Below are 12,102 nucleotides of genomic sequence, written 5' to 3' on the forward strand. Positions count from 1 at the left end.
GTTTGAAATCCCTGAACTCACTTTCTAACTTCTCTAAATTTGGTTTCACTGGCTCACTACTAGAGGAACTGGAACTCTTCAGTTGGTTCTCAAACTCAGTCATCCGTTGTCCAAGAGAGTCAGCAATGCTTCTATGAACTTCCAGGATATCTTCAAGTTTCGCCATTATGTTAGAAATAATCGAGTAGTTGAAAATTAAAATAGTGTGGAGAACATCAAGTGTACAGTGCCAGCAGTAGTGCAGATGGTTTCAAACTATAGTATAAATACCATAGCTTTTGTTAAATTTTCACTATTATATTTTGCTATTTGTGAGGAATTGCACAATTAAGTATTACTATGTAAGTTATTACTACTTTTATTATTTAAAAAATTAAAAAAGAACAGAACAATTTGAAAACAGTGTTTACTTTTTGACATCTACCCGAAAAAAAAAAAGGTTTACAGTACTTTATTTATTACAGTACTTTCGGAGCATAGTTATATTGTTATATTTCTCCCTTACACTAAGCGACCCTTCCCGACTTCGCACGGGTACTTGATCATTATATTATGACCAAATGACATGGTCACTGGATGTGGGACGCAGAAGAACGAGCAACGTGGCGCGCTCTGGGGGAGGAATATGTTCAGCAGTGGACAGCAGATGGCTGATGATGATAACGATGATGAAATTACATAAAATCATTATAAATTGTAGTCTATATGTTATCTGATGTATAACCTATATTACTGTAAAATTTCATCCAATTCCGTTCAGTAGTTTCTTCGTGAAACAGTAACATACAACCATCCTCACAATATTTTGCATTTGTAATATTAGTAGGACCAGTAGGTTAAAAATAAATGTACCTCAATTACTCAGTTATGATAAAACTTTGGAAAAGCAATCTACATATATAGAACATTATTGCCTGAGATGTTGGAACTTGAAAAAGATCTTGTCTGTTCTACCGAACTGAACCGATTTTAATGAAACTTTTATCATAAGGTAATATTTATACTCGACAACTTGTAGCTGTCGTTTCGACTTAGGATAGGTGGATATACTTTTGGAAGGAATTGATAGGTGCAAAATGAGGATCTTATGGTCAACTAAACTCAACGCTAGTAAGGCTACTTCTAAATCTATACCTTTGGCTGATGATAATTTATCCTCTGATTCAAGACGCCCTTAGAATTGATTCAAAAATTATGATAGATATTTTTGTCTTCTTTTTTATAGAGCATCCCGCAGAAGATAAGAAAGAAACCCACCGATTACAAGCTTCGAGCATTCGTCGGTCTCATGTTCCTCGCCATCGTATTCTTCGTCGGCTTCGCCTACGTCCTCTACCACCAGCAGGCTCTCACCAAGGCGTACTTCCAAAACGTACAGTTCAACGAACCGAAACGACTCATCAGGGTCTTCAATAAGGACGATGTGGAAATATTGAAAGCTAGCTTGGGTATGATTTTATTTCGATAATAAATAATTGTCTGAACTTGTTGTCGGTATGAGAGTGAGGGAATAAAGAGATCCACCAGATCTGCAGTCCTAAGAATATTGTCGTCTCGCTCATATGCACTACCCCCAATCAGCAATTGTTGTATTTAAAGTTGAATGGGGGAGGGACAGATAGTGTAAATATAAGCACATGTGGCTTAACATGTTCGTTGAAATGGTTGGTTGAAAAGAAATAGTATAAGGGATTAACTTTCCCTTATCTCATTTCTTACACGGCCGTTGTCTATATATATATATATGTGAGTCGAGATGGCCCAGTGGTTAGAACGCGTGCATCTTAACCGATGATTGCGAGTTCAAACCCAGGCAAGCACCTCTGTTTCATGTGCTTAATTTGTCTTTATAATTCATCTCGTGCTCTGCGGTGAAGGAAAACATCGTGAGGAAACCTGCATGTGACAAACATCATAGAAATTCTGCCACATGTGTATTCCACTAACCCGCATTGGAACAGCGTGGTGGAAAATGTTCCAAACCTTCTCCTCAAAGGGAGAGGAGGCCTTTAGCCCAGTAGTGGGAATTTACAGGCTGTTGTTGTTGTTGTTGTTGTTGTTGCCAGCCTATAAATTTGTATCAAATAAAATAATGTATGCAAAAATTTCAGCCGTCGGCATTCAAGGCAAGCAAAAAGCATTTCCCTGTCTCCCTGAACACCGTCGATCTGATGGATCAGAATGCTTGGAATGGCTCCACAACCTTCGTTTCTATTTAAAATGTCTTCCCCATGACCCCGGCGTTGATAACACCACTTGTTATTCTGTCCATTGGAAAGCTTTAAAACCAGGTGAGTTATTATTTACTTTATGAGTTAAATATAAATACAAACCCTAACTGTATAGAAAACTTTTAAGCTACGTTAGATCAACGATTTATGGATAGTCTTAAACGCCATATTTTGTAATCCGAGTAGGATCTGACTCCTGACTATTGTTTCCTTCTTGTGACGTCGTATAAATACCAAGCTATACATTCATTGAAAGATAAAATTGGAATTAATTAAACTCTCTCGAACTAATTTTGTATTAGTTCTTAGGTCAATGTTAGCTGCTTTAATATTTTTCTTCATTTTCTCATAAAATTATTTTATATAAGATACTCATGTTTTTCAGATGTCACACCGAACGATTGCTTCGATTGGAGCGATACAAAGGTACACTGGTTCGGTGCCGGTCAATCGGTCAACCTCACATGGCCTCTTAGCACTGGAACCATTGACTACACACCATTCATAACTGGTGATATGCTAAAATCTCAATGGGGCAATGTCCTAACACGATACTTGATCAACTCCAAAGGGGCTGCCATAATAATTGACGAAGAAACTCCATTACACATTTCTGTCAATAAAGGAAGAAAAGAAATATGTCTTAAAGCCCAATTTGACGATTTCGCTTTTGCCAATAGATTAACAGAATTTCCCGAAATGAAATACAATATATGTACGTCAAGAGATATGAAATCTTTGCACACATCCATACATAGTCACAGACGTGCCCCATTATGGGATGGACTGAAACCAGCTGATATGAAAACGCTAGAATCTTTAATATCTGAACCAGTGTGGCAGATCGCGCCTCGATTTAGACACGAATTGCAAGACGAGACAATTTCAAAATACACGGAAGATGTTATCAATTTAGGTTTTCTAAAACAAGGTCATGTATTGATAAACGAATTTTGGCAAAACGAAATCGGTGATCTCACTGTGGATGCGAGTCGATTCGCAACCTTAAACGTAACCGTTGACAAACTTCACAGACGAGGGTTCAAAGTGGCATTTACTATTCAACCATTTATAAGTACAGAGAGCAAAAACTTCGCTGAGACTGTCCAAAAGAGACTGCTTGTTAGTGAAAGAAATAGCGATAGACGTATACCAGCTTTAACTAGATTCAAAACGTCAGCTAGTGCTGGTGTTTTAGACATCACAAACGAAAGATCCGTCCCTTGGATATTAAATAAACTTCAAGCGGTTATAGATGAATATCATATAGATTCATTTTATTTTGATCTCGGGACCGCGTATGACATGCCTCATTACTACCGTTGTGAGAAGCAATTAATTAACCCTGATCAATACAAAACAATTTTTACCAGAACTTTTGAGAAAACATTAAATATAATTGGGGTTTCATCAGCCGTTAGTTTGCCTAGGCCTCCTACATTTGTCTCTTTACCTCCTTTCGAATCAACTTGGGAAGCGTTGAGGCGAGTAATTCCGACAATGTTAACATATGGTGTAAATGGATTTCCTTTCACAATGCCAGGAGCTGTAGGTGGTGATATATATTGGCCGGGTAGTGAACAATTTCTACCATCTTCTAAAGGAGCGTTGGAATCGAATACAAATACCACACAGGATAATGGTATTGCATTACCGGAAAGAGAACTGTACATGAGATGGCTACAAATGGCTACATTTTTACCAGTAATGAAGTTTACACATCTTCCCAGCAAATACAACGATGAAAGAGTTCTAGAAATGGCAAAAAACTTGACGTTGTTGAGACAAAAACTCGTAAGTGAAAGTCATTTAGTTCAAACAACTTTTAATCAATTATTTTATCTTTAACACGGAGTTTCCCCATTTAGAAATGTTAGTAGTAGTAGTAGTAGTAGTAGTGTTTCTGCTGTATCATTTGCTGGTTGTTCAATTCTATTTTTATCTTTTAGTTTAATTATAAGATATTGAAGATTTAGTATCAGTTATTCTATTAGTTATAACATATATACGCCTGCACGCTTCGAGTCTCTCACACTGTTGTATTATCATTGCTACTATATGTAACTCCCAACTATATACAATTATTCTTTTATATAGTTAACTGACTGAGGATTTATGTATATATTCAATTGTAATATCAATGCAAACATTAATAATTCTATGAGACCAACATTTATTGATATGACCTGAATGATAACATCATCAATAGTATTTTCTGTTACTATTTCAATTCAATTTAAGTATTTTTATGTTGATCCAGGTAACTCCCCTCCTGCTGAAGTACAAGCGAGAAGCGCTAGAGGAGGGTCTGCCATTGGTGCGTCCGCTGTGGCTGGTGGCAGACGGAGACGCGCCGCTATTGGTACAGGACGAGTTCGCGATCGGTGACGAGATCGTCGTGGCACCAGTTCTGAGACAGGGAGAAACTACCAGGGAAGGTAATGACCACTAATCTCTCTTTAAGATACTTACTTCAGTCTATAATATTGAGCCTTATGGAGCCTGTCTAATGTTTTGCCCTGTGAAATAATGATTGATATAAAAAAAAATGAGAGCCGAGATAATCCTGTGGTTAGAACGCGTGCATCTTCACCGTTGGTTCCAGGTTCAAACCCAGGAAAGTGTACGATGGTGAAGGTGACTCGTGTGTCTAATTTTCTTGAAATTATGGCACGTGTGTATCTTACCTACACTTGAGCAGCGTGGTGTATTAAGCTCCAAAACATCTCCTAAAAGAGAAAAGAGGGTTTAGCCTATCAGTGGGAAATTTAAATAATGACTGTAAATTTTGTATGTTGTATAGAAAAAATCGTTAAAATGACTTCTAAATCCCAAGAAAATAACCTATAAGAAACATCCGTACATCAAAACTTTACTTTGGATTGAAATGTATACTTCTTCTTCTTCTTCTTCGAGTGCCACTCCGACTAGCGAAGGTTGGCAGTCAGCTTGGAATATTCCTTCTTATTCTTCGCGAGGCGAAAGAGATCGGCAGCACTCGCAATTCCCGTCCATTCTCGGATGTTGCACAGCCAAGACTTTTTTCTGCGCCCAACAGCTCTCCTTCCGGCAACTTTTCCCATCATAATGAGTTGCAAAAGTTCATATCTTTCATGCCTAAGCACGTGTCCGAGATATGCAATTTTTCTCTTCTTGACAGTCTCCAAAAGTTGCCGGTTTTGGTTGACGCGTCGCAGAACTTCCACGTTCGAGACCTTTTGAGTCCAACTTATGGCCAACATACGTCTATATGACCACATCTCGAAAGCTTCAATACGTTTTTTGAGGTCTTCTTTAATTGTCCACGCCTCGCATCCGTAAAGAAGTATAGGCCAGATGTAACAATGTAGGAGTCGTATGCGCACAGGGATCTTAAGTCTGCGATTGCAGAGTACCTTTTTTAACGTGCAGAAGGCACTTCGAGCTATTTCATTGCGAATCTTTACCTCCTGTTCACAGCTCCAAGTGTCATCAAGCCATGTCCCTAGATATTTGTACTTATAAAATTTATTTGTAAAATGTATACTGTCAACTCAAATCTCTTTAATACGGTGTCATCTAAATGAATCATTTTTTTTCCAGTGTATCTCCCAGCGGGACTGTGGCAAGATGGCATCGACGGCTCATTACGAAAGGGAAACAGATGGATGCACGAATACAAAGTGCCGACAGAGCGTGTCGCGTATTTCCTAAGAAAACCAGACGATTTGCGCTTTAAATAAAAACTTAAAGAACGCACAATCGGGGTAAGAAAAGGTTCGTCACCTTAAGAACTATTTTCGTGTGCTCAGTATGAGCGATAATCTGCTTTACTGATCGAGAATTTCGTCGCAATGATTTGATGTTCAGATTCAAAAGGTACTAAGAGTTAAAGACTTGATAGAGGAATTTGCAAACTGACGAAGGTTTTCTTACTCGGACTGTACTGTTGCCAAATATTTTTTAAAGTATTACGCTGTTTACGATAAGATACACCAAACATTGTACGTTTTTCGATGATTATCAAACATCGTTTAAAACATCCGTATATTAGTCATAACTATCATTACAAACTTTACATTTTTCGTTACTAGTTTTAAGAAACGTTCTATAGTAAGAATTCATACCAAATATATGTCATAAATATAAAACATCTAAAGGATTTTCTGCCTCGATTATGGAACCAATTAACATTACAAAAACATGTGATGCATAATTCATTCGAAAAATAATTAAAACTGACTGTAGCGCTTAGTTCATCTTGTCATTCTGTCCCGGATAAAAACATAGTCACAATTCTTACTTGAATCACTCCAAACACTCACCGAAAGCATCTCCGGGGAGACGAAGATGAGAGAACGTCAGTTTTACCTTAAGATCTTATTTCGTGTGCTGAGTTTGAGCAATAATCAGCTTTACCGATCGAGAATGACATATTGCGTCGCAATGATTTAATGATTTTAAAAGGTACTAAGAGTTTAAGACTTGATAAAGGAATTAATTTGACGAAGGTTTTCTTACTCTGACTGTACAAGTTACAACATTATAATTTACATAAAACCAAAAAGTTAGTTGACCAAGGAAAAGAGGTTGTATATTTTTTTGAAAAGTTTTCAAGTTTGTAAGGGATTGTTAATATTTATAACAGTGCCAATTTTTATGAGCTAACTTGACGTTACAGGTGGCCCAATTGATATCTAAAGCCTATTGCTAAAGTTATGTTGTAAATTAATATTATAAGTAAGTTATTATGAGTGAAAGAATTTCACATGTCTTCTGCTGAGTGTAAGCTTTTTTCATCGTGATTGTCTTCTTGAATCTAGTCCTATTGTAGATAATTTTTTTTTCAATGTGTCTTTAAATATGTTGTGAAATAAATTGTATTTTGTTGAGATATTTCTTTTATTTACATCTAATGACTAATCGGTAATCGATTACAGTGGCGTGCTAGGAGAGGCCTATGTCCAACAGTGGACGAAAGAAGGCTGTTGATGATGATGATGGTGATAATGATTTATACCCTAACACCACCTTACTTCTCCCTTTATTTAGAAATTTAATAATTTTAATATACTTTTTTATAATTATTAATAAATGTAACCTATTATAACAAACAATACAGACCCTAATTGGAGAACCTGGTTTAAATCAAAGCCATTGGATTTATAATTCCCATTGTAAGTATACCTGATAGACACAAGGTACAATAACTTATATCTTATAGTCAGAAGCGTAAAGACGAGCTTAGAACTGCCAAGAGCTGAGATGGCCCATTGGTTAGAACGCGTGCATCTTAACCGATGACTTCGGGTTCAAACCCTTGGGTTAAGCACCACTATATTTATGTGAAATATTATAAAAATACTTCTTTACAAGACCTTGCTTAGACCCATATTAACCTATGCATCAGAAACATGGGTTCTGAGCAAAAGAAGTGAGGAGATGCTGCTTGTTTTTGAGCGCAAAGTACTGAGACGCATATACGGTCCTGTCCTTGAGAACGATCGGTGGCGCATAAGATACAACCACGAGCTGTATGCCCCGTATGCCGAGCCAAATGTGGTTGGACACATAAAAATTGGACGTTTGAGGTGGGCTGGTCACGTGCAGCGCATGGATAATACCAAAATGCCTAAACTACTAGCAGAAAGCCAACCAGAGGGTCGCAGAAACCCAGGAAGACCAAAGCTTAGATGGCAAGATGGTGTTAATAAGGACGCAAGAACTGCGGGAATTTCGGACTGGAAAACAACATCTCTCGATAGAAAAGTCTGGAGAGACCTACTTGACCAGGCCAAGGCCCACAAGAGGCTGTAGCGCCAGAGATGATGATGATGATGATATTTATGTGCTTAATTTGTGTTTATATTTCATCTCGTGTTCGGTGGTGAAGGAAAACGTCGTGAGTAAAACCTGCATGTGTCTAATTTAATCGAAATTCTGCCACATGTGCATTCAACCAGCCCGCATTGGAACAGTGTGGTGGAATATGTTCCAAAACTCCCTCTCCTTGATGGGAGAGGAGGCCTTAGCCCAGAAGTGGGTAATTTACAGGCTGTTACTTTACTTTTTGCCAATGGAAGAACGGACTTCTATAAGGTGGAGGATTCATTCGTCATATACAACGATTTTTAATAACAGTGATGGATAATTTAGACGACGAAATTGATATGAGCACTTATAAATTACTTTGAGTTCTTACAGAGTTATACTATTAGTGGTAGCCTCACTTAATAAAGTTTCTTAAATGAAATTCAAATGTGCTTGTAAAAACATACTCGAATAAAGTATAATATTTTGATTTTAATTAGGCTGATACGGAAATCGCTATGCTATAATGCTATATTAATAATATGCAATAATAATGTAATATAATTTATGATATTGAATCAAATGTCATAACACCGTATTGAAGGCTAAGGTTACTGTCGTAACAATATATATTTAACTTTTAATTTAGTTTATTAATTAAAAGGTTCTTAAGCTATTTAAAATAAAAGCAACGATAACATTTTGAAATATTTTTTATTACCTTAATGATTCTCACACCAAACACGCCGAATGAGAAATAGCGACATGACTGATACAATGAATGGTTTTAATTTTTAATATTAATTTACATAATACAGTACGTTACAAATACCTAAAGTCCACGAAAAGGTTACATCATTATTCAAATTATTAAGCATCTTAACTAAATTGAAATAATTCAAAATAATTTTCACCATAACATGAATCAGTCTCTCGCCGTCAAGCGTGTCCATAATTTCCAAAATAAATCACGACTCAACTCAAGCAAAGGAAATATAATTTAGTAATCATAGTAATCAAATCGTAATTTATTTTGGTCATATTATAAACAGTACAACATCGCATTTCAGTTGTTAGCACCACATATTTACGCAATATATTCAAACCGTATCCATTAATTCACCACCCGATTAGCCTTTTCTCAATTTTAAATTCAGTAGCACTAATGAGTCGGGATTAAAACGATTTAAGCCGATCGAATCAAGATTACACATAAATATTAATTTTAATGAGATTCGAAATTAATTTTCAATTTTCAACTGCAATTATTTTTAAATTTAATCTCATTTAATTTCAACATTTATTTAAATTAAAAACAAGCTTTCGTGATATCAAGAATACTACATTTAATAATTTTAATAATGATTTATTTCTCAGAGCTATTGATGTTCACTAAGCTGATACAATTCTTATTTTAATAACATTTTAATATTCCTAATATAATATGCATTAATTAGAATTCTAGCTATTCCATACAATAGTAAATTTTTGGGTTAGGCTTTAGTTCCAGCAAATGTCGTCGCTGGTTTAGATTAGAAAGCCGAGAAAGACACCCCTAACACTCAAAAAGCAGATGTTCCAACATTGATGCATCGTCAAAGACTTGGATAGAAATAAAACGATCTTATCAAACAAAAGATACAAAACTGACTAATACAACAGCAGGTAAAGTAATCCTTAATTATTCTGTAACAGCGAAAGCTTAGATTTAAATAAAGCATGCACCACAAACGAGTAAAGATATCTTTGATAATGCATCAATTATGAATCACATATATTTAGACTTTAAACAAGATTCATCTCCCTGTTTCGTCCCATTCACAACTGTTATAAGCATTCCACGTAACAGAGAACATAATTGTTGTGCTCACACCAACTAACACTCAACTCAAACATATTAATATCAATAATAATAAACATTATACAACTATAAAATAATTTCACATTCGATCTCACAGTATCGTTACATATAAAATAAATATATTGTATACCATAGTTTATGTATTTGTTTTAATGCATTTTTTTTTAAATTTATTTATGTTATTACGTTGTGCTGGTGCCATCAATTATACAGAATCATTTTCACTATTTTTAGGTTATAGTTATTAAGTTTGGCAAAGTAAGCGATGTCAGGCTTAGTCGGCTTATCTCTATGTATGACTTAAAATTAATTGACTCAAAATCTTCACTTGAATTGGCAAATTAAAGGAGGAATTTATATAATCCAAGGTAAGTTCTCTTACAGCTTATCCACTAGACTAGATGGTAAAATTTGATGATTTTTTTTTTATAAATATCACATTCTCTCACGCAACTCGAATAAAACGGTAATTTTTAAACAAATATTCATCTAAAGGGATATTCTATACACGTAGAATAGTCACATTAAAATCAAAAGTTTAAAAAAGAAAACAATAAATCAATTATCATAGGAACATATAATACTAACAGGCATTCACAATGTTTTTGGGTATGGATCGACTAGAAATTTAAACTATTCAACGAACATGTACCAAAAATGATTATTGCCAAACAATAGTAAAATCAGAGATTCTGTAATAATTCTGTCGTCTGTACATGAAATGAGTTCAATTTAAACAACATTCACTTAAAATATATCATAGTCATCGCAACAAGCAGATATCAACTTAAAACAAAGGTAAATATATTGTTTTATTTGTATTAATAATTCTAATAAAACATTTATATTAATATGGAGTAAGCTCTCTATCATCTTAGGCTGATCGATTCTCTAGACAGACAAATAGCTGTATAACATCGGGACAGTATATAATGAACGGTACAAGTAGGACAATATTAAACGCAGGCAACATTTAACATATCCCAACAATGCACCTTTTATAATTTCAAATGTCTATGTACATTCTCATAAAGGTCCCAATACTCGACTCGATTTGAATTGAAAAAAGTTATGAGGAAAGTACTTTTTCCAATTCCCTCGGAAGTCGTCTATGGTCAGTGTAACAACTATCTTTGTCTCCTAGATGAATATTGAACATAATGACGTCATTTCTAATATTATTAGTGCAAGCAGCACTAGCGTCGTCGTGTGACGTTTCAGAAGCGTCTTTTTAAGACAATTAGTAAAATATACTCTTCAAATATATATTTCAATCACCTTACAAAATCATTCGTATAATTCAGATGAATTCTATAATCGTCCTTTTTTATCGTTTATTAATTAGAACTGGACTTATTTCAAATATCACGTCCGTCATAAAGCGAATAGCTAAAAGAATATGCAATACGTATACAATATTTAATAATACGTCCTATTAAGAAGTCAATGCTTTAGCAAAATAATTTTATTTTAAAAAATTTAGATATTTCGCACAAGCGGTGTTTTTGGCTAAACAAAATGGACTGGTTTCGCTAAAAATCGTGTATAAAAGCACTACTGATTGTATAAGACCAAATTTAAAAATATCGTCAGAAAAATATTTTAAATGGCATGTCCTATTCTTGTCAATGACGCTACTAGAAAACAGTTTTAGAAAAAAATGGACGTTTCTGTTTTAGGTCGAAAATTTGGTTATTGACATTCGTGTTGGATGCGGTTAAGGACTTTATAATTTCAGGATTGTCTCTTGGCCGTTTGAACACTATACACTTTATTAAAATTCTATGGGTTGGTTTTAAACTGCATTATAATATCACATAGTCTTTACTGCATCTATTTGCAAACGATCTCATACGGAGTAGTGTCCTTTGCGTAGGTGCTTTTGAATGCTCCGTTCTTTATCACAGCCTTAATTTCCTACAACAATAAATGTCTCTTTGGTTCCCCATTCAAAAGTACCTATTCTATTAAAGTGGATCACTTCTTCGATGAGAAGGCTACAAATAGACCCGACACCTAGAATTCAAGCCGATACGCCGCACATGAGGTCTCGTGGTCTTGCAAGTTAATCGTACAGCGGGAAGCGGACGGCGACAAGTCGATCTTGTATTTTTCGAGAGCTTCCTCGTTTTCGGTTACCCAGTAACCAAGAACGTCAGTGTCGTATGTGGGAATAATTGTGACTTCTGTAAAATAAACCATTATCGATTGTTATTTTAT

The 12,102-nt window shown here is 35.3% G+C and overlaps 2 protein-coding genes across 4 annotated transcripts in view; one reads left to right on the forward strand and one right to left on the reverse strand.

Annotated features, from left to right (window-relative positions):
* LOC124534700 (myogenesis-regulating glycosidase) overlaps positions 1-7,071 on the forward strand; it is a 45,378-nt gene extending 38,307 nt beyond the window's left edge. For all 3 annotated transcript variants that reach the window (XM_047110682.1, XM_047110683.1, XM_047110684.1), the window contains 5 exons: positions 1,226-1,448; positions 2,112-2,291; positions 2,617-4,025; positions 4,492-4,669; positions 5,814-7,071. In XM_047110682.1, coding sequence (XP_046966638.1) covers positions 1,226-1,448; positions 2,112-2,291; positions 2,617-4,025; positions 4,492-4,669; positions 5,814-5,953 — 2,130 coding nt within the window. In that variant the 3' untranslated portion in view covers positions 5,954-7,071. The remainder of the gene's footprint in view (positions 1-1,225; positions 1,449-2,111; positions 2,292-2,616; positions 4,026-4,491; positions 4,670-5,813) is intronic.
* Positions 7,072-8,716: 1,645 nt separating this feature from the next.
* The window catches only part of LOC124534659 (microtubule-associated protein futsch-like), a 139,054-nt gene continuing 135,668 nt past the window's right edge, over positions 8,717-12,102 (reverse strand). Inside the window, exon 13 of the mRNA XM_047110634.1 lies at positions 8,717-12,068. Coding sequence (XP_046966590.1) covers positions 11,899-12,068 — 170 coding nt within the window. The 3' untranslated portion in view covers positions 8,717-11,898. The remainder of the gene's footprint in view (positions 12,069-12,102) is intronic.

Source organism: Vanessa cardui, chromosome 13 (genome assembly GCF_905220365.1).
Source record: "Vanessa cardui chromosome 13, ilVanCard2.1, whole genome shotgun sequence".
Classification (NCBI taxonomy): Eukaryota; Metazoa; Arthropoda; class Insecta; order Lepidoptera; family Nymphalidae; genus Vanessa; species Vanessa cardui.